Genomic DNA, 25,955 nt, shown 5'->3' on the forward strand with positions numbered 1-25,955 from the left:
TCTGTCCTAATACCATAGGAATCTTTTCACAAGTTTTAAAATATATTTTGTTCGAGCCCCAACGTCTGTTCTCTGTGTTCAATGTCTGTTCTCTGTGTTGCTACTACGATGGTAGAAAATTTGAAAGTTTTGTAAACAACTAAAAAAACTGAAAAGAAATTTAATTATTTATATTACACAGCATAAACAATGTTATATCGATCAACGTAATTCAAGCTGATGTAGGAAATAATGATGTAATAGCAAAAAGCATATACAATATTACATCAATCTGGTTGCAGCAGTTTCGATGTAATATTCAACAACTTTTTTTTTTCAAAGTGTTTTTATGTTACTTCATACGCGAAGTTAACGATTTTCAGAGTTGGTTGGAAATGCTAACATGAAGCTTTTAGTGTGATGATTTATTAGCTAGAGAATGATCTTTAGAAGAGGGTAGGTGGATAGTTCCGTTAGAGTACGGCAGTATGAAAATTGAATAGAAGTTGAAAATGAGCGAAGGGCCATTGATGCGACAGTTTTTCAAGATAGACGCACATTTTTGCCTAACCCGTACGATGTACGCGGGGACTTGAAGTATGTCTCCACCTACCCTCTTCTAAAGATCATTCTCTAGCTAATAAATCATCACACTAAAAGCTTCATGTTAGCATTTCCAACCAACTCTGAACTTTTTTTTTTGCTGTGTAGGCTTTTTTAATGTACCACCAATTAGATACCACAGTATTTAACATTTGATCGTCCATATACAGTAGCGCCAAAAGCATGCTGTGGTGAGTTCAAAACTTGACCATCTAAATTGATCAATAGTCTTACCACCGACAAACCGACTTGACACTTAATTCTGACTTATGCCCGAAAATCTTAAACGGCCGATTTTAATTTTCAGTGACCCGAACTGTCAAAACCATAGGATTTTTTAATCTAGATAAACATAATTTGTCCAGAATAGATCAGACACGAACCAATTCATAACTTTTGCATGGTGGTTCATGGTTTAGCTAAATATTTCCCGCGAACACGGAGCCAGATGTCAGTAGTGTGCTTTGGTCTGAAATTTTATTGCTTTTGCTATGGTCATTCATGTCGGTTTGTGGGTGGTCTTACTTTACGATTTTACAACGACGGTTTGGATGACACTTCTTCTCAAAATCGCCTAGTGCACTCTACATTGATAGTGCATGAAAAGAGCCTACTTCAACTATTCACACAAGGCACTATTCTAATTTTACATTTTTCTCAACAAAAATAATCCTGAACACCAGCAGATACAGAATTAAATTTTTCGACTGTAGATCTAGTTTTGGAGCATCTCGGATAAATCTATTTGTGAGGGAAAGTTAAAAAGTATTCCACTTCGTATGTATCTTCTTCTTCTTCTTCTTCTGCTTCTTTCATTTATTTAACGTCGGTGTCTGTTCCGCAATCTAGTGCCAATCACCGACGGATATCGATTGCCATCCATTGACGGCAATCGAATGTGCAAGGAAGGCAGCTTCCACACCTACGTAGGATATCGCACTCATTCAAACACACATGGGCTGGGACCAACGGCTTCAATTCCCTTCCGAAGAAAGAGGTGACCAGAGATTTTTATGCCTCAGAAAAATCGCACCGACCTCGACTGGGGTTGAACCCATAGAGTTCTCCAGATGCACAAAAGCGTGCGTGAGACCGCGCGCTACCTTTTGACGTTGGATAACGTCTTTCGGCAACATACGGGGGTACAAAATTGAAAACAGTCATTTTGGATGCGTTACGAAAAATTAAAAGATTTTGAACGATAATAACTCAACCGTCTCTCGATAGATTTACGAGATAATGGCATCAATCGATTGGAAATATTTCTAGCAATTTGCTGAACGTTTCGAGACTATTGATTTCATTCTGTAAACTATTGAAAAATGATTAAAAGTAAACCATTGTCTAAAGATGGTGAAAATCCATTGATTTTTTATATTCTTATACTTTCTCCAACCGAGACATCAGATGCGAGTATCTGACACCTCTGATATTTTCTGTTCTACTATATAAGCGTCCAACAAGGTCGCCCGTTCCATCATTGTCTATCCGATCGTCGACCCAGCAGCAGAGCAGCGGAAGCAGAGCAGCGGCAGCAGAGCAGCGGCAGCAGAGCAGCGGCAGCAGAGCAGCGGCAGCAGAGCAGCGGCAGCAGAGCAGCGGCAGCAGAGCAGCGGCAGCAGAGCAGCAGAGCAGCGGCAGCAGAGCAGCGGCAGCAGAGCAGCGGCAGCAGAGCAGCGGCAGCAGAGCAGCGGCAGCAGAGCAGCGGCAGCAGAGCAGCGGCAGCAGAGCAGCGGCAGCAGAGCAGCGGCAGCAGAGCAGCGGCAGCAGAGCAGCGACAGCAGAGCAGCGGCAGCAGAGCAGCGGCAGCAGAGCAGCGGCAGCGGCAGCAGAGGAGCGGCAGCAGAGCCTGGGGGCGAAAGGGCAACTACGCCGAGTGCGTTGTTGCCAGTGCTCCGGTATACTGGGCCGCCGTCATGGAATGCCCAGCTGCTGCAGTTCTCAGTCGGTCGTATTCACCGCCGTATTCCGCAAGGGCAACTACGCCGAGCGCGTTGGAAAAATGGCCCTTTTCAGGGCCACAACATTATCAAGAAAGAGTTTAACGCACGTATGCGAGTATCTGACACCTCTGATATTTTCTGTTCTACTATATAAGCGTCCAACAAGATCGCCCGTTCCATCATTGTCAACAACATCAGCCCAACAAAACGGCCCTTTTCAGGGCCACCAAACTTTCGCAAAAGAGTTATTAAGGAATATTCCTAAAATATAATATACACAATTAAGTACAACACATAACAGACGTTATCCAACGCCAACCCTGCGGTCGTATCTAGTATACAACCCTTCCAACTTTTTAAGTAGTTGTGATATCGCGATACCTTTTTGTTTCTTCTTCTTCTTCGTTTTTACGTATGGATGTTGGATTTTAGTGTTCGTGAGATTGCGCTTGGAGATCTCTATTGGGGTGAGAAAGCAGTCACACTTACCACTACACCACCGGAGCCAGCTTCCTATGTCTCACTGCAACAAATTCTGCTCACAACACTCTTTTCGACGTTCTCCTATTCATCACCAGAGGTTAAATCGATCGCTAAGTTTCTATACGCCTTTTTAATGCACCACCAACGTAGAGTGCGCCACGCGAGTTCGAGAAGAAACGTCAACCAAACCGTTTGTTTACATCAGAATAAGTATTTTCCCCAACGCAAATAACAGCATTTTTCATTCAAAATCTTGCCAATTTCCATCGGTAATTGTCTTATTGTACGATTTTCCACAAATCTGAACTGATTTGCACCTTAACTATTCACACACAAGAAATCCGGAAGATCATAACCACTAAGGCACTTTTCTAATTTTCCATTTTTCTCAACAAATATATTCCTGAACACCAGCAGGATCTTTTCCAAAACGTTACAGAATTAAATTTTTCAACTGTAGATTAAGTTTTGCAGCATCTCAGATGGTGGAGGCGAACCAGCCCAAGGCTGAAAGCCTCCTTAATAAAGATAAATTAATTAATTAATCTCAGATGAATCAATTTATCAGGAAAGGTAAAACTTAAACTTAAACTCCTGCGCGCCTGGTGGCAGGAATAAGCACTAACTGACGGTGATAAGTCTGTGACAGCCCTTGACAATTTCATTGATTGTTTGCAAAATTGTTTAATTTCAATGTAATTTCATGCAAATTTCTTGTCAGCATGGATGAACCTTGTACAAAATGCATAAAATTATTTTTTAATTCATTGTTCCTAAATAAAAAAGCTACTTCAAGACAGTTAAATTACAGAAAACATGTTAAGGTTTGAAATCATCTGCCGATTAAACAGCAGACAAAGTTGGCCGACTAAATCCATCGACGAAAAACTATTAAATAGGCCGATTGCTCGGTGTAGCACCAGACAAAAAACGATTTAATCTGCTGATTAATACCCCGACTGAAATTAATTTTTAAGTGGCAATAGATTTAGTCGGTGGACGAATCGGGTGATCTGGATGATGTTTGTTTATTTGGAAGATATTTTCGAAACAAAGCACGATAAAATTCAGAATTATAAACCATTATTACGAGTGCTACTTTTTTGCTCGGATCATGTTTTGACTCCCACAGAAACTCGCTAGAATAAATGCAAAATAATAGTTTTTTGGTTGAAATTTCAAAAATGTATTCAGTTTGACACATTATTTCGGACTTATCACCGCTGCGATTGCAGCGCCACGGTGGCCGATTGAAACTTGGATTGGACAATGTCTCAAGGCAAAAATTTATGCTCACAACACTCTTTTTGACGTTCTCCTATTCACCACCAGAGGTTGAATCGATCGTTTAGTTTCTATTAAAAAGGCCTATGGCATGTAAACATGCACAATAAACTAGCGCCATATAGGCTCTTTTCATGCACCATCAATGTAGAGTGCGCTAGCCGATTTTGAAAGGAAATGTCATCCAATCCATTTGTTTACATCATAATGATGATTTTCAAAACTCAAAACAATGTACATTTTATTGTACAACTTGTAAATTTCCATCGGGAGTGGTCGTATTTTTCGATTATCTACAGATCTGAACTGATTTACAGCTGAAATAACCACACATTAAAAATCCAGAAGATCATAACCGCTGGGACAATTTAATAAATCTTAATTTTTCTTATCAAAAATATATGGAAGCACCAGCCGGATCACTGCAAACCCGATACAGAAAACAAAATGTTCCACGTGGATGATGATTTCAAGCACCTGCGGTGGATAAATTAATCAGGAAGGTGAAAATATTGTCCTCCTCCTATGCTTCACGGTGAAAATTTCCACCGTCATCACTCTTTTGAGGGTTCCCCTATTAACGGCCAGAGGATGAAACGATCGCTTAGTTTCTTTTGGATTCGCCTATTGTGTAGCACTATGAGTGAATCACTGATTTATTTTTTCAGACGTGAAAATCACTTAGGGTTTACGTGAAACGACCATAGAATCTGTGTATGTGTAATTCACGTAAAGTTCACTAAACAATCTGACGGTTTCGAAAGGAGTTTCAGTTCACATATAAGTGGTATCATGTCGAGTATCATGTAGAGTTTACTTGGGCCACGTAAAATTGACAGCAAAGAAAAAAGAACTACCCTTCGTGATTTTTCACGTAACTACAACGCGTCGATTATTTTAAGTGTGTATCATCGTAACGCTACTGCTCGGCAGATGGCAGCACAGTGCTGACTGTAGGCGGATTCTGCTGATGCACCCCGGATGCACCCTTATCTTTTTCAGTGGATAATCGTATTTTGACAGCTCCGTTGTAAACAAACCACCGGAGTTTGTTTATTCGATTACTCGCGCAAAATTCTGCTGCAGCTCACGTTCGATTTTACGCCCATTCATCAATGAATCGCACTTTTCTCGCGTAATCGTTAAATAAGTAGGTTACAGTTGTTTGTGCGAGTGAGCATAGAAAAATGTCCGGGGAAAAAGCATTCGACTACATCGAAACTATTCTAATCGGTGATCACCCAACGGACATCGTCTACCACCGGTTCGCGAACAAGTCCTTTCTGCTGATCACCCAACGACAGAAGGTGACCAATGTATACACGGTACGGAACCAGGCAAGCAACGAGCCCTGTGGAGGAGGAGGAGGAGGAGTTGGCCGGATCTACTCGATAAAGCACACATTCGGAGCGGCTTCTGACGAAGCGGAAGCGGCAATTAGGTATTTGATGAATTTTATCAATAAGGACGACGAGATTGTGATTACGCTTGGTCTGAAAGAGATCGATAAAGCTTCGCTGGATCAGATTGGGGCGCAACTAAGGCGAATCGTTTAGGGGCGGTAGGTGTTTGTGTTTTTCGAATAAAACATTGTTTAATTATTAAGGTGGCAGGTTTCGATGATATTGATTGAGAAACACCCATTGATTTATTTTTGGTAAATTAGGATCAATCCTCTGGAAAGCCAGCGTGCTTCTTGAGAATGTAATCCATTAGGACGGGGTTGTCGGCGGGTACCATGTGTCCGGCACGTAGAGCCCAGTACATGTGCAGTTTACCATAGCTCTTTTGATATCCTTCGAGAATTCCATGCGGACCGACTCCATTCCTAGGTGCTGCCAAGTAACCGTTGCGTCCTTCCCATTGGAGCTTTTCCAACCAAACAACGTTTCCGGCGGTGGCCACAATCAAGTCTAACTGCCCGGTGATGACCATCACCTCCAAACTGGTGCTGTTGAGTAGAAGTTCTACAACATGCATAGCCGGTTTCATGAAGTCTCCAGCCATGCTCTGGAATACGGCTCCACCTTGGGCGTTATAGACGGATTCTTCCGGGAGTTGCAGGGTAGAGGCGACTGGTCCACGCATAAGATCCTTCAACATTTGGTCGCGATCTTCGGAGGCCAGGCGAACTGCACTGTCGAGGGTAGCCTCTGGAATGGATTAGAAAAGTTATGTAAGTTCTAAAGCTACAAGATATGTACAACCAATAACTTACGTTTCATATCCTTGGCAAACATCGCCAATCGAGACTGCGTGGCTCTGAAGTCCTGAGTAAACAGCACATTGTAGAAATCGATTCCCAATGTCTCCCGCAAGATAACATCCTCGGTGCTACCCCACTGCCAGGTAGCTTCTTCGTATTTGCCCTCGTTCAAAATATGTTCGGTTTCGATGGCCGCAGCCTGAATCGCCCTGTAACCTTTCGTATCCACGAATCCCATGTTGAGCAGGAATTCACCCCATGACAGGACGGAATCGATTGGCGACACCCATGGGGCAACAATTCCTACCGATTCAAGCTGAATATCCAGTTCTCCATTATTGATGGCTTTATTTAATACCCACGCGAACTCCGGAGCCATCTTTCCTCCGTAGCTTTCGGCGTAGATGTGCAGCGTGGTGGTCATGAACTCTGGATTCCGTTTGTAGAACTCCTTGGTAAACGTGAGCAAATCGTCAGCTATCTGGGCATTGTCAATCGTCAGCAGCGACAGATTCTCCACGTAGCTGAACCCAGTTCCGACTGGGTTGTCAATGAAGAGGACGTTATAGTTTTTGACCTAGAATTGAACCATTTGAAAAGGCGCCATTTGAGGGGAACGACGTTACTTTGCTACCAACCCAGGTATGATTGCGTTCCTCACCCTCCAGGGTCAACGGGCCAAGTTCTTCGAAGTTGCCATACATGGAGGAGGCTCCCGGGCCTCCCTGAAGCCAAATCAGCAGAGGGCGATCGGTAAACTGTTCCACCTCGGCCGTGGTGTAGTACAGCCAATAGAACATGTGCGCTCCGGGGCGAACCTCGACGAAGCCCCAGTCCTGCATTCCGGGGCCATAGCCTTCGCGGGGTACTATCGAAGAAGTTAGAATGGAAATTTATGAAAGTTTCGAGCGGTTTTCCATTTCTTATCTTAGCTGTGGAGCAACTTTTCGCAATCAGCAGCCAGCATCAATAGGTATGGATGATGACCATTCGTTTCATCAATTGGATGTGATGAAAAACATTCACATTGTTTTGCTTATCATTTGCATTATATATGTGCTTAGATTATTGAACAAAGTGGGACGTTTTCGACAGCACTGAGATAACCTATCCCTCTGGTACTATTATATGACATGATGCGTACTGATAACTGATTGCAGCGACGATTCAACTCTAATATTGTCGCTAAAGCACAACACCGAAGTGCGCTAGTGTGGACTAGCGAAGCGTTACGGGTTTTATCTTAACAGACAATAACTAAGTGTGATTGTCTACACGGGATTTTGAACTGCTCGGTACTTGAGATAACATTACAACCATTTTAAAAATAGTCATCCTTAGTTCTATAAAGCTTGAGCAAAGTGCCCCTAGAATTGTATAGCGTTTATCTCTGGTATTTCATTATATTTGCTAATGAATGAGCTGAATGAAGAGGATGATCTTACCCTCCAGTAGGTTGTGGAGCAATCAGGGATGTCAAGTGTATTTAGAAGAAGAAAAAATCTTCACCGAAATGGACGAAAAAATCTTCAAGTGAGTCATATTCAACAAACAGACTAAGTCATATTCAACAAATCTCTTTCCGCATTTTTTAAGTTAAATCGAATATTTCAAAGGTCCATAGGGGAAGGAAGGCCAAGTGAGCTTCCTGTGCTTTAGCCTTGGATTTCTAATGGTTCGAAACAAGTTAATTAAGATAAACTTAAAATCTTAGTGACTAACACACTTTAAATCTTAGTGACTAACTCACTTTAAATCTTAGTGACTAACTCAAACTTAGAAACTCAAATCGATCACGTTCTAATCGACAGAAAACTCTTCTCCGACATTATCAACGTCCGCACGTATCGCAGTGCCAACATAGATTCGGACCACTACTTAGTTGCAGTATGCATGCTCTCAAAACTCTCGGAGGTTCGCCGGAGTTGCCCAGGATTACGCGCAGAAGCTCGAAGTTGCCTTACCCACGGAAGAGCAGCTTGGCGCAGCTACTCTTGAAGATTGCTGAAGGGACATCCGTTCCGCCATAGGTAGTACTGCTGCAGCGGCACTAGGTACTGCGATCCCGGACTGAATAAATGACTGGCTTGACGGCGAATGCAAACTGTTAATGGAAGGAGAAGAATGCAGCACGGGCTAGAATGCTGCCATACCGCACGAGATTGAATGTGGAGCGATACAGATCTCTGGTTCTGACAAAACTCGCAAAGGCTACGTGCCGCAAACCGATATGTGCAAGGACTAGGACGGTACCCTTCTCAAGAATAAGTGTGAGGTGATTGAGAGGTGGAAGCAGTACTATCATAGAGGTAACTCTAAGACCAAAAGGTCCCGAAGAAACGTGCTCAAATTTTTGGCTCAGCTCTGGTACTATCTTCAGTCCCAAGCTAATCGATGCACCCCTCGAAACATAGGAAAATCCACGAACCCCTCATTTTATCTGTCAAGTTTTCATAGCGAATCAAAACTGGATTTCGACTAGAATGGGGTACGTTAACACTCCGAATACGGTGGGTAAAAAACTTTACGCCGACTACGAAGCCTCCGAAAAACGTGTAACGGCAAGTTTGCAATGGCACAACTTAGCCATTTCTTAATGAAATTCAAAATTTTTGGTACCTTTAGAATTCCTTGGGTTTGTAGATAATTTTTATTGTAAAAAGATTAAAAATAGAGTCGTCTACTTTTTTAAAAAGCGAAAAGAGTTGTTACACGTTTTTTTGAAAGGTGTGTTTGTACGATTTTGCAAGAGGCGCAAGATCTGTAATTTAGATTAATGGGCACAAATGTTCACAATTAGCCAGAATACAGTCATGGTTCCTATATATGGATCCTGGAGACAACCGAACGGTCCTCGAAAAATCCGGAACATCCGTAAAAGTGGTCAATCCATGAACCTGATCCTAGAGCTCTGTGGTTTTTTTTTGAAAACATTAGGAACTGTGATATAAAAAAATATTTAGGGTCGTGACATAAACATTTACCTGGATGGCCATGGGACCGTCCTCCGGAAGATCCGGAACATCCGTAAAAGTGGACAATCCATGAAACTGATCCTAGAGCTCCGCGTTTTTTTAACATTAGGATCTGTGATATAAGAATGAATTTTGGTCATGGACCCAGATAGCCATCGGACCGTCCAGCGGAAGATCCGGAACATCCGTAAAAGTAGTAAATCCACGATCCTGATCCTAGAGCTCCGCGTTTTTTTTTTAAACATTAAAAACTGTGATGATAGAAAGAATTTGGGGTAATGACATAAACATGAACCTGGATGTTCATGGGACCGTCGACCAGAAGATCCGGAACATCCGCAAAAGTGGTCAATCCATGAAACTGATCCTAGAGCTCCGCGTTTTTTTTAACATTAGGATCTGTGATATAAGAATGAATTTGGGTCATGGACCCAGATGGCCATCGAACCATTCAGCGGAAGATCCGGAACATCCGTAAAAGTAGTAAATCTACGATCCTGATCCTAGAGCTCCGCGTTTTTTTTTTTTATAAACTATAGCAACTGTGATGATAGAAAGAATTTGGGGTTGCGACATAAACATGAACCTGGATGTCCATGGGACCATCCTCCGGAAAATCCGGAACATCCGTAACAGTAATCAATCCATGAAACTGATCCTAGAGCTCCAAGGTTTTTGAAAAATATTAAGAACTGAGATGATAGAATGAATTTGGGGTCGTGAAATAATCATGGACCTTGATGGCCATCGGACCGTCCTCCGGAAGATCCGAAAAATTCGTAAAAGTGTTCAATGTATGGAACTGATCCTAGAGCTCCACGGTTTTTTTGAAAACACTTGGAACAGTCATATATAAATTAGTTTGTGGTCGTGACATAAACATGTACCAAGAAGGCCATGTGACCGTCCTCCGGAAGATCTAGAACACATTTAAAAATGGTCAATCCTCGAAACTGATCCTAGAGTACTACTTTTTTTCGAAAGCATGTGAAACTGCGGGGTCATGACATAAACATGGACCCAAATGGCCATGGGGCCACTCTCTGGTAAGTCCAGAATATCCGTAAAAGAAGTCAATCAATGAAACTGATCCTAAAGCTCCGCAGTTTTTATTTTTCAAAAACATTAGGAACTGTGATATAAGAATGAATTTGTGGTCGTGACATAAACATGTTCCTAGATAGCCATGGGACCGTCCTCCGGAAGATACGGAAAATCTTTACAAGTGGTCCAGTGGTTGCTTATATCACAGTGTTTAAAAATGAACTGCAGAGCTCTAGGATCAGTTTCACAGTATGACAAATTTACGGATGTTCCTGATCTTTTGGAGGAGATTTCCATGGCCATCTGGATCCATGTTTATGTCACGACCCTCTTCTATCTTAAATCGCAGTTCCAAGAGTTTTCGAAAAAAAACAACGGTTTTTCACAGTTTTATAAATGATCCACTTTTACGGATGATTCTTCTGGAGGACGGTCCAATGGCCATCCATGTTCATGTTGATGTCTCGACCCTAAATTCTTTCATATATCACAGTTCGAAGTGTTTTCAACAAAACAACGGAGCTCTAGAAACAGTATCGTGGATGGACCACTTTTACGGATCTTCCGGTGGACTGTCCCATGGTCATTCGGGTCTATGTTTACGTTAAGACCCCAAGTTCATTCTAATATCACAGTTGCACGGTTTTTTGTCCTTTGATCAATTTTATGGCTTGCTTGCTTGCAATCGGGCTAAGGCCTTGTTGTCCGCTGCTGTCCGAAGAAGTCTTCTCCACTCTACTCGATCCATGGCCAGAATTTGTTAGCCTCGTAGTCTGCGAAGGGTCCGCAGGTCAGCTTCTACTTGGTCGATCCACCTTGCCGGCTGCGCGCTTCTTCTTCTTGTTCCTGTTGGGTCGCTTTTTAGAAACATTTTCACTGGGTCGTCGTGCGGCATTCTTACGACGTGCCCAGCCCACCGTAGTCGCCCAAATTTTGCAATGTGGACGATGGATGGTTCTCCCAACAACTGGTGCAATTCGTGGTTCATTCGCCTCCTCCATGTTCCGTCATCCATCTGCACTCCATCGTGGATGGTACGCAACACCTTCCGTTCAAAAACACCAAGGGCGCTTTTGTACTCCACAAGCATAGTCACGGTCTCGTGACTGTACAGGACCACCGGTCAAATCAGCGTCTTGTAGACAGTCAACTTCGTGTGGCGGAAAATTTTATTCCACCGGAGCGTCCTCCGGAGGCCGAAGTAGGCCCGATTCCCTGACATTATGCGTCTTTGAAATTCTCTGCTGGTATCATTTTCGGCAAGCAAGTTGTATTATATTCGCGGCATTTCTGCAGAACCTGCCGAATCGTGAATATGAACCCATGAATCCTACCTGTTATTGCCCCACAAATTCTTGCAAATGGTGACAGGCGGTGGCATATAATTTGGGAGAGTACCTTGTAGGCGGCGCTCAGCATTGTAATCGCGTGGTAGTTGCAGCAATCCAAATTGTCGTCATTTTTGTAGATTGGGCATACGACACCTTCCATCCACTCCTTCGGTAATATCTCCTCCTCCCAAATCTTGGCAATTACCCAGTGCAGCTCTCTAGCCAGTGCTTCACCACCGTATTTCAATAGCTCACTTGGATGTTGATCTGCACCTGTTGCTTTGTTGTTCTTAAGCTGACCGATTTCCTCCTCAACTTCTTGAAGACCAGGGGCCGGTAGCCTGCCGTCTTCTGAGCGTGCTCCAAGATCTGTTGCCGTGCCACCTTCGTTTTCTACTGCATCACCGTTGAGTTGCTCGTCATAGTACTGCTTACACCTCTCACCTTATGGAGTGACCATTTTACGGAAGTTGTTGATCTTCCGGACGACGGTCCCACTAGATACATGTTTATGTCACGACCACAAATTCATTCTTATATCACAGTTCCTAATGTTTTTGAAAAAAAAAAACTGTGGAGCTTTAGGATCAGTTTCATTGATTGACTTCTTTTACGGATGTTCTGGGCTTACCAGAGAGTGGCCCCATGGCCATTTGGGTCCATGTTTATGTCATGACCCCGCAGTTTCACATGCTTTCGAAAAAAAAGTAGTACTCTAGGATCAGTTTCGAGGATTGACCATTTTTAAATATGTTCTAGATCTTCCGGAGGACGGATCCATGTTTATGTCACGACCGAAAATGAATTTAGATATGACTATTCCAAGTCTTTAAAAAAAACCGTGGAGCTCTAGGATCAGTTCCATACATTGACCACTTTTACGAATTTTTCGGATCTTCCGGAGGACGGTCCGATGGCCATCAAGGTCCATGATTATTTCACGACCCCAAATTCATTCTATCATCTCAGTTCTTAGTGTTTTTCAAAAACCTTGGAGCTCTAGGATCAGTTTCATGGATTGATTACTTTTACGGATGTTCCGGATTTTCCGGAGAATGGTCCCATGGACATCCAGGTTCATGTTTATGTCACAACCCCAAATTCTTTCTATCATCACAGTTGCTATAGTTTATATAAAAAAAACGCGGAGCTCTAGGATCAGGATCGTGGATTTACTACTTTTACGGATGTTCCGGATCTTCCGCTGGACGGTCCGATATCCATCTGGGTCCATGACCAAAATTCATTCTTATATCACAGATCCTAATGTTAAAAAAACGAGGAGCTCTAGGATCAGTTTCATGGAATGTCCACTTTTACGGATGTTCCGGATCTTCCGGTCGACGGTCCCATGAACATCCAGGTTCATGTTTATGTCATTACCCCAAATTCTTTCTATCATCCTAATGTTTTTAAAAAAAATCACAGAGCTCTAGGATCAGTTTCATGGATTGACCACTTTTACGGATGTTCCGGATTTTTCAAGGACCATTCCGTTGTCTCCAGGATCCATATATAGGAACCATGACTGTATTCTGGTTAATTGTGAACATTTGTGCCCATTAATCTAAATTACAGATCTTGCGCCTCTTGCAAAACTGTACAAACACACCTTTCAAAAAAACGTGTAACAACTCTTTTCGCTTTTTAAAAAAATAGACTCTATTTTCAATTTTTTTACAATAAAAATAATCTACAAACCCAAGGAATTCTGAAGGTACCAAAAATTTTGAAATTCATTAAGAAATGGCTAAGTTGTGCCATTGCAAACTTGCCGTTACACGTTTTTCGGAGGCATCGTATTCGGAGTGTTAATCGATTTGCTTAACTGGTAAACGGCTGGACAATGCGTACCATTGATACTTCGCGTATCTGCAGGTATAAAATAGACCCCACTAGCGGTCATTAACCTCTTGTCCAGTATCCCTACCACCGCGCGGTGCCGGCTGGGGTACGAGTAACCATAGGGAAGATCGGGTAACCAACCCCGATGGGACCTTGATCGTATGCTGACAGGGAAGGGGGGGGGACTTCTCTCTCCGGAGAGTGCAGTCTTCGAGCGTCTGTTCACCTTGGAGGTGCAGCTATCTTTATTAAGGAGACTTTTAGCCGTTGGCTGGCTCGTCTCCGAAGTGTGTGTGTCAAAAATTGATTCCTTGTCTGTCTGCTGGAATAGCAGGTTTATTTGGAAATTTTCCATCTGTCAAGTTTAAGTGAAAATTCGCCAAATGGAACAGAGCCTTAGAACCAAATCGACATCGGTTAGGCTTCTTGTCATTTGTGCCAACTGTCAAACTTTCCGTTTCCGTTCCGCTTCCGCCCACATTGCATTTGGGCCTTAACGATTGGAAACTCGGAACATGGAACTGTAAGTCTCTCAATTTCTTGGAAAGTACCCGCATTCTTTCCGATTTATTGAGGGTCCGCAAGTTCGACATCGTAGGTTTGCTGGAAAGGATCGTTGGTACTCGACGCAGCGTTGCCGGATGAGGGAGAGCTCACCGAAGCCCCTCTTGAGGACTGCGGGAGCAACGTGAAAGCAGCCATTAACAGCGCTGCTGAAGGCGCCGTTGGGTTCGTGGAGCGGAATCGACAGAACGATTGGTTCGACGAAGAGTGTCAGACGGTTTTGGACGAGAAGAACGCAGCGCGGGCGGCGATGCTACAGCAAGGAACCCGTCATAATGTGGAGCGATATAAACAGAAGCAAAGACAGTAAACCCATCTTTTCCGCCGTCTGGAAGAGCTGGAGTGCGAAGAAATGGAGCAGCTGTATCGTTCTCAAGCAACACGCAAGTTTTACAAGAAACTCAACGCATCCCGCCAAGGCTTTGTGCCGCGAGGTGAAATGTGTCGGGATAAGGAAGGGGATATCTTAACGGACGAACGTGAGGTGGAATCATCACTACGATAAACATCTGAACGGCGCAGAGGTGGAGGACCAAGGCGGCAGGAGGAATGGTTTCGTCGGTACAGCGGATGAGGGGGACATGCCAGCTCCCACGATAGGTGAAGTTAAGGACGCTATCCGACAGCTTAAGAACAACAAAGCAGCTGGGAAAGATGGTATCGGAGCGGAACTTATCAAAATGGGCCCGGATAAGTAGGCCACTTGTCTGCACCGACTGATAGTCAAGATCTGGGATACAGAATAGCTACCGGAAGAGTGGAAAGAGGGAGTAATATGCCCAGTATATAAAAAAGGCGACAAACTAGAATGTGAGAACTATCGAGCGATCACTATTCTTAACGCGGCCTACACACTTAGATTTTTTTGCCGAGATGGGCACCACCGAGCAGCTCGGCATTTTATTTTACTGGATCTCAGTGAAAAACTTGCCGAGATTCAGCTAACAAACGAGAAATTTGCCGAGATCTCAGCTAACAAACATATTTTTTGCTGAATTTCCAGCAAAATAAAATGCCGAGCTGCTCGGTGGTGCCCATCTCGGCAAAAAAATCTAAGTGTGTACAAAGTGCTTTCCCAGATCATCTTTCGCCGTTTAACGCCGCTAGAAAGCAGATTTGTGGGAGTTATCAAACCGGTTTTGTGGACGGGTGATCGACAACGGACCAAATCTTTACGTTGCAGCAGATCCTCCAAAAGTGTCGTGAATATCAAGTCCCTACGCACCACGTATTCATCGATTTCAAGGCCGCCTATGATACTATTGACCGTGAAGAGCTATGGAAGATTATGGACGAGAACAGTTTTCCCGGGAAGCTGACCAGACTGGTCAGGGCTACGATGGTGCTGCGTGAAGATATGAAGATATTTGAAACTCGCGAAGGACTTCGACAAGGCGATGGTCTCAATAAGTCCAGCCAGTTCATCTGCGTCGCTGACGACGTGGACATTGTCGGAAGAACGTTTCAGGCCGTGGCGGAGCAGTACACCAGGCTGAAACGTGAAGCAGAGAAGGTTGGATTAAAGGTGAATACGTCGAAGGCAAAGCATCTGTTAGCTGGAGGAACCGAGCGGGATAGGGCTCGCATAGGCAGAAGCGTGACAATCGACGGGGATGAGTTCGAGGTGGTGGATGAATTTGTGTACCTCGGATCATTGGTGACGTCGGATAACAACTGCAGCAGAGAAATTCATCGGCATATTATTGCCGGAAGTCGTGCTTACTACGGACCCCACAAGACCCTGAGGTCGGGTAAACTTCACTTCAGTACTAAATGTACCATGTACAAGACGCTGATAAGACCGGGTACGAGACGTGGACGATGCTCGAGGAGGACCTGCAAGCACTGGGTGTTTTCGAACGACGAGCGCTTAGGACCATCTTTGGCGGGATATGTGAGAACGGTGTATGGAGGCGAAGGATGAACCACGATCTGGAGCAACTCTATGGCGAACTCTGCATCCAGAAAGTTGCGAAAGCTGGACGGGTACGATTGGCGAGACACGTTTTAAGCATGCCGGACAACAATCCCGCAAAAATGGTGTTTGCCTCGAATCCGGCCGGTACAAGACGAAGAGGAGCACAACGAGCAAGGTGGTTAGACCAAGTGGAGCAGGATCTTGGAAGTGTGGAACGGTCAAGAAATTGGAGACAAGCAGCCACGGACCGAGTGTATTGGCGCAACATTGTGATGCAGGTGCAATCCTGGGGGATGTCGGACCAGGATAAGTAAGTAAGTAATCGATTTACTTCGGACCAATAGCCTATAGTCAAGTAGTGAGCCGATTTAAAATCGTTAGTTTCCACCGGTTGGTACTATGACGAGCACCTCAACGGTGATGCAGCAGAAAACGCGTAGAAGACGGTTACCGGCCCCTGATCTGCAAGAAGTTGAGGAGGATATCGGTCGGCTGAAGAACAACAAAGCAACTGGTCAAGCAAGATCAACTACCAAGTGAGCTATTAAAATACGGTGGTGAAGCACTGGTAGAACCAAAGATGAATACTAAGATGAAACTGTCGGAAGAAAAACTTTCTATTTTAGTGTCCTTTTTCACGGTCCCTTTCATCCAATGAATATCCCCTGTATTCAAGGTAATTTTGTGATTTTGCTGCCCCCTCGGTAGAGAAGAAATTTTGCGCTCATTTTAATCAAAACAATCACATAAAAATAAGAGATGTCCCATTTTTTAGTTACTCGATTAACAACTAATCAATTATTTTTTGTTCGCTGTGCTGCCTTTTCTCCACCAATGAAAGTGCAGCACATGTTTGAAACGATCGGTGATGATCCTCTGAAGATGTTAATGCTTATATCGGCATGACATAACCGATTACACATAGTTCGTTAATCGATTAATCAATTATTCGCATGAAAATCGGCCATCACTAGATGAATGTGAAACGTCAGTTCAAATATAAGGACCATACATAAATAGTGATACAATTTGAAAGGGACCGGAGCTAATCACAAATTACGTCCCCACGGTAACTGAAATAAACACGAGTGTTCACCGGTTGGTAGAACGCTGCACTGGGCCAATATTTGGGAGGAAGAGCTAATACCGGAGGAGTGAATGGAAGGTGTCGTATGTCCAATCTACAAAAAAGGGTGACAATTTGGATTGCTGCAACTACCGTTCGATCACACCAAAAAGAATACTAAGATAAAACAGTCAGAAGAAAACACTTTCTATATAAGTGTCCTCTTTTACGGTCCCTTTCATCCAATGAATACCCCCGTATTCAAGGTGTTTTTGTGGTTATGCTGCCCCCTCGGTAGATTTGAAATTTTCACGCTTTTTTTCTCAAAACAATCACACCGAAATCAGAGATTTCCCATTTTTTAATTACTCAATTAACAACTACAGTCAACTTTCGCTCGTTGGGCTAAACCTGTAGTCCACTAAGTGAAAAACTTTCGTTAGTTGGGCTGAGCTGTCAAGCTGAAAATTGGTTGAGGGATACACCGATTGTTTATTATCATCACAATCATCACAAGCAACTATCCAAATTGTTCATACATGAGCCCCTCGAAAAAGAAATAGCACTGTCAAAAATCACGCTTGACTTCGATTCAGGTGGTCTACAGCCCAACTAAGCCAAACCAAAACGTAGCCCAACTAAAACGTAGCGCACCTAAACATAGCCCAACCAGCGAAATTTGACTGTAATTGATTATTTTTTGTTCGCTGTGCTGTAGTTAGGGTACACTAGAAGCGTTAGGTTCCTATAGTTGTGCATGGAGACTCAATATACAACTATTGGAACCTAACGCTTCCAACGTACCGCAACTAGAGGAGAGTTTTGAAAACATCGTTTAGAGATAATTGCGTTTAAAGTTGGAACTACTAAGACACGCCGTTTCGCCGGTAACGGGCGGGTACTCCGAGCGCTCACCTGAGCGCGCTTGGAGCGTCTGGACACGAGTCCACTAATCGGCCTATAACTTTGGAACAATGTCACTTGCGGACTTGCGGTCAAGTCTATGTCAAAGTAGACATTCCAAAGTATTTTTTAAGCCAAAAAAAAGATTTTTGAAATTTCCAGAGTGGACTACCCCCTTAAGGTATTTCCGAAGCCAACATTTCCCCTAGGTATTCGACCCAAAATCTTTCAAGTTGGTTCCATTTTGGGTACTCAGGATACATGAGTGAGTTAAAAAATAGGAACGTACTAGAGAGGGTCTATAGTATAAGAGAGGAGCGGATTCAAAACAAAGTGCCTTGGCAACCTATGCCTAGGTAAGTTTTAGCAACACTGCCAGTGATATCAAGATAGCTGCTGGTCGATTGGCTCTGGCTTTGACAGTTCGTTTGGCGCAATACCAGCCAGTCAGCTCCTCTCTTATGCTAGAGCCTCTCTAGTACGTACCTACTTGCAATATTTTAATTTAAAAAATAATTTTTTATATCTGGAATTGGATCTAATTGGAATTAATCCTATTATCAAAATATTGATCCACGGCAAAGTTCGAGTGGTAAGAAACATCATTTTCAACTGCTCGAATGATGTGATCTTATGTTTAAAAATCCTTTTCATAATTCATTAAGATCCTCAACCAGATTTAAAAGAAACAAACCGGAAGAAAATATTTGGTTGTTTTTTTTTACAGTACCATCAAGAACTTTCACTCGTTGCAATTTGGCTAAGAAAAAAAATTCAAGTTCGTCACCCTGCAATTAACACTTCAATGCTAGTTAGGCGATACACCCCGTTAAATTACAAATAGAACATCCAAACATAATAGTCACTTAATCACCTCCCCAGCAGGTTCCGAGCACCAGAAACAGAACGACCACTCCGTTCTTCAGCGACCACATTGTCCACACTTTATCACTAACTATAGAGAATTCCAAACACTTAAACCGCTACTATCTACGTGAAGAGCACTTGAAAAGTCCTGTTACTGTCTGCTGCAGGTCTGTCAAACGACCCAACTCGGAGATATTCGATACCGTTCACCGAAGCCGGCAGGTGACTGGAGTTCCCGGGAGGTGTGATAATTGTTTTTATACCCAATCAATCCCTCGTAGTGAAGTGAATACATGCAGCGAAGCTTTTCGGTAGCGCTATTCATCAAAAATCATCAGGTGGCTTACAGGCCTATCTGCTACGGCTCCGTCCGTCCGTCCTCTTATTGGGCTTGTTTTCTATACACCCATTTAATTGTTTTATGAGGAAAAACGGGTGGCGTACCGTTTGTCGAAAAATTGTAATAAGTTCTTCGTGTGAGCGCGACTCTCGGAGGATGGATGGTACTGATGATGGTGGTGGGTAATTCGACTCCCGTTATCAGTCATATGGAATCCAATTGTGTGTAGGTTTGAGCCTACTTGCTACAAACTACTTATCACATTTCTGCTGGCACTCAAGAAGCGGGATACTCTCGTCGGTAGTCCCGGGTTTTGAAGCTTAGTGTATCCAACCAATTGAACCGTTCCACTCCATTGTGAGATAAGCTTTGAAAGCTGCCGTTTTTGGATGCTTATTGCACCGGCGATCATAGCTGTAACAGTAATGTGATCATTAAATTGCTAATTTGTGTGTGTCATTTTGAATGCTAGTATTTAGTTCGGCGAAAGCAGTAAATGGGAGCATGCCCCGTAACGTGGGTAGATCACATTTTCGTGGTTCGTCACGGGATGTAAGATCTACCACCGATTCCTACACACTTGGAAATACCTAATTTTACACGTGACGGAATCCATCTTTGCCATAAAGGATGTGACGTAAACAAACATGTCATGTAAAATTTAGTGCTCCGAGACTGAAAAGTTCATTACTCGACGAAAAGATCGTTTGATTGAGCTGAATTTCGCGTCTATTATGACTCAATTTTATGTCAAAATTTACGCTCGTATATGTCAGCCTCAGAGCACCTAAAGGTGCCGCCACACGGAGGCTATTTCTAGTACATAGCCAGCTATGTGATAGAAAACTATACTATAGCCCATAGGAACACCTAAACTATGACGTGATATTTATTTATTTATTTATTTTGTCGTCAATCAAATGTAGACCATTTTTTACAAGTTACAAGTCATGTGTTAAAATTACGAATAGAATTAAAGTACTGCTTTAATCAGGTTTTTGTCATTATAAAATCAATAGCTTCACTACACCGTTTAAAAAATTCATGTAAATTTCTGCGAGATATAGTGCACATAAAATTAACGCAAGATTTGGCGTAAATTTACGCGATATTTCGTGTAAATTTAAGCGCAATATCGCATAAATTGGCAATATTGTATGCAAGCTTGTAAATGATTTCACTGTTTATGCCAAGTATAGCTCAAAATTAAACGAAGTGACATTTTACGCGATAGTTAAAATTCAGATTTTTTTTCTGTGTATGTTTATTGTAAGCAGTCATAATTTGATTTAGTGGACCAAATTTGGCATAATTTGTGCGATAGTGATTTGTAGTAAATATATTTCGAGTTCGCAGTTGCCGAGAAGGTATGTAAAAATTAAGCTTTGATAACAGTTCTACTGAGTCAATTCGATGCGATACTATATCGTTCACAAACGAAACCATTGCAAATTCACGGCGCGCTTTCAATGTTTGAATGTTGATGAGTATGCAGAGTGCTTCATAAGATGGAAGAGAAAATCTTGTCCAACCTAATTTACGAAGAGCAAATAGTAAGAATTGCTTTTGCACTGATTCTAATCGTTCCTCATGCGTGAATGAAAAAGGTGACCAAACTAGGCTGCAATATTCAAATATTGATCTTACATATTAAATGTACAGTGATTTTATTGTATACGGGTCATGAAAATTGTAACTGAATCGTTTGATAAAGCCAAGCATATTATTTGCTTTGTTGATAATTGTATTATAATGATCAGTGAATGCTAGTTTTGAATCAATTATAACTCCTAAATCCCTAACTCGTTCACACTTTTCTACTGCCTGATTTCCTAATACAATTGTATTTTCTGGTTTGTTTCTTTTTCTACTAATAGCTATTGATGTACATTTTTGAACGTTTAGTTGCAGGAGGCTTTTGTTACACCAAACATAGAATAAGTTTATTTCAATCTGGTATGTCTGTATATCTTCTTTATTTCTTATTTCTAGAAAGAGCTTCATGTCATCCGCATAGATTAAAACTTTTATGTTTTTAAGAATAAAGGAGATGTCGTTTACAAATAAAATAAACAAAAGATGGCCTAGATGCGAGCCTTTGGAGACTCCAGAAGTAACAGTAATAGGGTTTGATTTTTCACCTTTGAATCTAACTATTTGTTGGCGATTAGTTAAATATAACTCAAGCCATTTGAGAAGTCCAGGTTCAATTCCTATTTTTTGTAATTTGAAAAGAAGCATGGGTATATCAATACGATCAAATGCTTTGCTAAAATCGGTATAGAGTGCTTCTACATGGTTTCCATTATCCATTGCAACCAAAGAATAGTTGACGAATTCAAGTAAATTTGAATTAGTTGATCGTCCTTTGAAGAAACCATGTTGTATGTTAGTGATTCTGTTTTTGATCTGATTGAATTGACGATCGCTTCGAAAAGCTTTGGGATACAGGAAATAATAGCAATTCCTCGGTAATTTTGTATGTCAGATTTTTTGCCACTTTTAAAAATAGGCACTAGAAAAGAGCTTTTCCATGTTTTTGGGAAGATTCTAGAATCTAGTGACATATTGAAAAGCCAGAATAATGGAGCTGTAAGTTCCAGTGCCAGGCTCTTCATAAATACTGGTGGAATTTCGTTTGGTCCAGAGCCTTTGGAACAATCCAAATTGTTCAAAGTTGCCATAATATCCTGCGCATTAACTTGATTAACTTGTATATCACTAATACATTCTGGGATGAATTCAAAATAATCACGATCACGATCATCTTCTGAAAAAGAGGTGTAAATTTCTTGGAAGGAAGTAGCAAATAGATTGCAGATATCGGCTGCGTTGTCACCAACCGTTTCATTAAAATGCATTTTTGATGGAAAATTGTCTGATTTTAATTTAGTTTTAACGTAATTGAAGAATTTTTTTGGACTAGATTTTATTTCGAGTTCGGTTCTTGAATTGTACTCCTCAAATGCAATATCAATTGTCCTATTTAATTCATCGCAAATACGCAAATAGTTTGCCAAATTTTCATTGGTGCCTTGCTTTTTATAAGCCTTATGTGCCTTTTGCTTTCGATTTTTTAAGTTTATAATTCGACTGTTATACCAAACAGGATGACGTTTTCTTCTTTTTAATGGAACTTCTTCAAATATTATTTTGTAGAAGACGTCAACAGTAGTTTCATAGTTATGAATTGCAAGTTATAGTTTAGAGCTATGACATAGACCCGAATTCATGGTCGTGTGTACACTCTAGCGATAGTTTCTATATCATAGTTGCAAGCTATAAACTATTCCATCAAACCGGAATAGTTCATAGTTTATTGGTCATAGTTTTTTGACAGCGCGGTGCTTTTGTATGTTTTAGAAACCACTCATAGACATCTTATCAAAATAAATTTGGAGTTGTGTTCGGAATATGGACTCTGGAGACTAGGGGATGGCCCACCGGAAGATCCGGAAAAGTGCTCAATTCATGAAACTGATCGTAGAGCTCCACGGTTTTTTAGAAACCACTCATAGACGTATTCAAGACCAACAATTGAAATGGCCTTAACTCCATTTTGTAAACAAACTTTGTAAGGCCATTTTCTCGCGAACCGAAGTGCGCAAAGGCAAACCAACATAATGAACAGGTAGGGGAAATTCTCCTCTAACCGATGAGGGTTTAGGTTTGCGAATGAAGGTTCCGGTTCGTGAGCAAATGGCCTTACAAGGTTTGTTTACAAAATGGAGTTAAGGCCATTTCAATTGTTGGTCTTGTATTATCACAATACATTTGGAGTTGTGATCAGAAAATGTATACTGGGGACCAAGGGATGGTCCACTAAAAGATCCGGAACATCCGTAAAAGTGGTCAATTCATGAAACTGATCCTAGAGCTCCGTGTTTTTTTAGAAACCACTCATAGACATCTTATTAAAATGAATTTGGAGTTTTGACCAGTGAAGGGATGCTGGAGACCACGGGATGGACCACTTATATATCCGGAACATAAGTAAAAGTGACCAATTCATGAAACTGGTAGTAGAGCTCCACGGTTTTTTAGAAATCACTCATAAACGTCTTATCACAATCAAATCGGAATTTTGACCAGAAAATTTATAATGGGGACCACGGGATGGTCCACTAAAAGATCTGGAACATCCGTAAAACTGGTTAATTCATAAAACTGATCCTAGAGCTCCGCGGTTTTTTGTAACCACTCATAAATTAATATGAATAATAACGCAATAAGATGGCTTATTGATTCAATTTTGATGTGATGAATTAAAATTATAAACATTAAAGATAGTCACTCGTTAACTTGTAGTTCCAAAGAATGATCTCCAAGAAGTCAAGAGAAAGAAATCCAAGAATTCCAAGGAATAATATTCAAAAATTCCATTAAAAGTGCCTAGAAGTTATTAAACACTTAAATACCACCTAGAAATCATCCATGATAATAAATTGAAAAATAATGTCCATGAGCAGTTCTAAAAACCATCGAGTGCTGAGATCAATTTTCTTGCACAATCCACTTTAACGGATGTTCCGGATATTCCGGAGGACCATCCAATGGACCCTGGGGTCTATTTTCCAATCACAACTCCGAGTTCATTCTGAAGAGACGTCTATAATCTTCCAGAGGAGCATTCATGGTCTCCAGGGTTTATTTTCCGATCATAACTCCGAATTCATAATTATAAGACGTCTATGAGAGTTTTCGAACAATACGGAGTTCTTGGAATTCACCAATTTTGTCGACCACCCTAATTTCCCTAACATAAAAATATTGGCCAAAAAATACGAAGAAACTTTCCGCAAGACACTATGTACCTAAAAGTGATGGTTTGGTCGCAAATATTTTTGTCTTCCTAAATACGACTTTGGTCCCCAGGGTAAAAGTTCTGGTCATAACTTCAAATTGATTCTGATAAGATGCCAATGAGTGATTTTGAAAAAAAGCGAACCTAATCGTGAACTATCTCGTGGTCCTAAACTACGCTTCGTTGTAGTTTCAAAAGAATCGTGTAGACTTCATGCCTGGGCTTTCTTTGCCAACCTACAGGTCTTAACCCGTAGGAGTAAGAAATACTTATTACTTTGTTCAGAGTAGTCGTTTGGCCAAGATCGGAGAACCTCCGGTTGGGTCGAGCTCAGAACGAATAATCCTGTTCGTATATTTCAGCGTTTCTTATTTATAGGGGTTATCGAATACAGTTTTCCTATGAGACAGCTGGGGCGACATCAATAAATGCATCCTTTGCAGTTTTACAAAATTGGGTTTTTTTCGCCTAATAAACATAAAGCACTGCGGCCGGTACGGGTTTCGCTGTGCGAGGTAAAAAGTGGTAACGAGTAGAGAGACTGAAGTAGAGACACTGAAGGTGTGCTTCTTTAAGCGTAATTATAATTTGCTGCCTGTGGGATATGTATGTAAATTAGCTATGGGTTTGTTCTCATGCTACAGTCCCAAGGGTCCATTTTCCGGTCAAAACTTCTATTTTATTCTAATGAGTCCCGTGGTCACCAGTGTCTATATTCTGGTCACAACTTTGAATTAATTCTGATAAGACGTCTATGAGTGGTTCTGAAAAATACGCGGAGCTTTAGGATCAGTTTCATGAATTGACCACTTTTACGGATGATCCGGATCTTCCGGTGGACCATCCCGTAGTCCCCAGGGTCCATATTCTTAACACAACTCTGAATTCATTCTGATGAGATGTCTATGAGTGGCTTCTAAAAAACCGCGGAACTCTAGGATCAGTTTTATGAATTGAGCACTTTTCCGGATCTTCCACTTTTATTGATATTCCACATCTGCCACAGGACCAGACTTGTGTCCTACCGGAAACTGACTGTTTCTTATTTCTCCAAAGACAACAGAAAGTTATCTCTTTAAATTGCCGTACAATCAGTGTTTGGTCCCAATTAGCTCTAATCCCATATACTATGTGAATTCGTTGTTACCGGTTCCTATAAATTACGTATGGCAGGGTGTGGTCCTCTGGAAAAGTGGTCTCGGCGATGGGAGATGTAGCTCATTCCTATACAACGATTTGGCGAATGAGCAGTCAGCAAATACCCCGCCGTCACTGATCCGGCCTTTTGCTCCTATATTGACATAGGTGAATTAGTATTCAGCGTCTACCAACGCCATCAGAACGATGCTGAATTGCTTTTTGTAATTGAAGTAGTCGCTGACACTGTTTGCAGGGGCTTTTATGTTGACGTGCTGTCTATCGAACGTTCCTGCACAATTCGGGAATTGTCATTTTTCTTCGAATCCCTGGGCAATTTTAAGCCACTCCTCTTCCGTTGACGGCATCTGAAATACTTACACTCAAGATTCTTATAGTACGGATTCGTTCTTGCCGAATTACTATAATACGGTTGATCCGGCATTAACAAATACATGTACCATATGGGATTTGAGCTAATTGTACGGCAATTTGTAGAGATAACTTCCTGATGTCTTTGATGAAGTTGTTAATCAGATAGATGGCCACCTTTTGGGAAGAGTCAGTTTCCGGCAAGTCACAAGATTGGTCCTGTGGAAGATCCGGAACATCCGTAAAAGTGGTCAATTCATGAAACTGATCCTAGTAGGCCTATTCTGCGCG

General features: G+C 41.9%; 2 protein-coding genes across 2 annotated transcripts; one reads left to right on the plus strand and one right to left on the minus strand.

Annotated features, from left to right (window-relative positions):
* The first annotated feature begins 5,421 nt into the window (after positions 1–5,421).
* Positions 5,422–5,874, plus strand: LOC135706963 (uncharacterized). The gene has a single exon (XM_065228653.1). It carries the CDS (start codon positions 5,480–5,482, stop codon positions 5,846–5,848), a length of 369 nt encoding a protein of 122 aa, XP_065084725.1. The 5' UTR covers positions 5,422–5,479; the 3' UTR covers positions 5,849–5,874.
* A 38-nt stretch (positions 5,875–5,912) lies between these two features.
* Positions 5,913–19,220, minus strand: LOC135706964 (retinoid-inducible serine carboxypeptidase-like). The gene is made up of 4 exons (XM_065228654.1): positions 19,019–19,220; positions 7,137–7,366; positions 6,511–7,075; positions 5,913–6,445 (listed from the first exon to the last, which is right to left on the minus strand). The coding sequence occupies exons 1-4, from the start codon at positions 19,077–19,079 to the stop codon at positions 5,961–5,963; spliced, it is 1,341 nt and encodes a 446-aa protein (XP_065084726.1). The 5' UTR covers positions 19,080–19,220; the 3' UTR covers positions 5,913–5,960.
* Between the last annotated feature and the right edge of the window lie 6,735 nt (positions 19,221–25,955).

Source organism: Ochlerotatus camptorhynchus, unplaced genomic scaffold (assembly GCF_037179485.1).
Source record: "Ochlerotatus camptorhynchus isolate MF236.1 unplaced genomic scaffold, CSIRO-AGI_Acam_v1.1 ptg000299l, whole genome shotgun sequence".
Lineage (NCBI taxonomy): Eukaryota > Metazoa > Arthropoda > Insecta > Diptera > Culicidae > Ochlerotatus > Ochlerotatus camptorhynchus.

What these genes read in the sequence shown, in the direction of transcription:
- LOC135706963 (XM_065228653.1), top strand. Translation starts at nt 5,480, where the DNA reads ATGTCCGGGGAAAAAGCATTCGACTACATCGAAACTATTCTAATCGGT.
- LOC135706964 (XM_065228654.1), bottom strand. Translation starts at nt 19,079, where the DNA reads ATGTGGTCGCTGAAGAACGGAGTGGTCGTTCTGTTTCTGGTGCTCGGA. An exon ending in AGGAACGCAATCATACCTGG is followed by an intron (nt 7,076 to 7,136) that starts GTTGGTAGCAAA and finishes GTTCAATTCTAG; the next exon opens with GTCAAAAACTATAACGTCCT. An exon ending in GTTTGCCAAGGATATGAAAC is followed by an intron (nt 6,446 to 6,510) that starts GTAAGTTATTGG and finishes AATCCATTCCAG; the next exon opens with AGGCTACCCTCGACAGTGCA.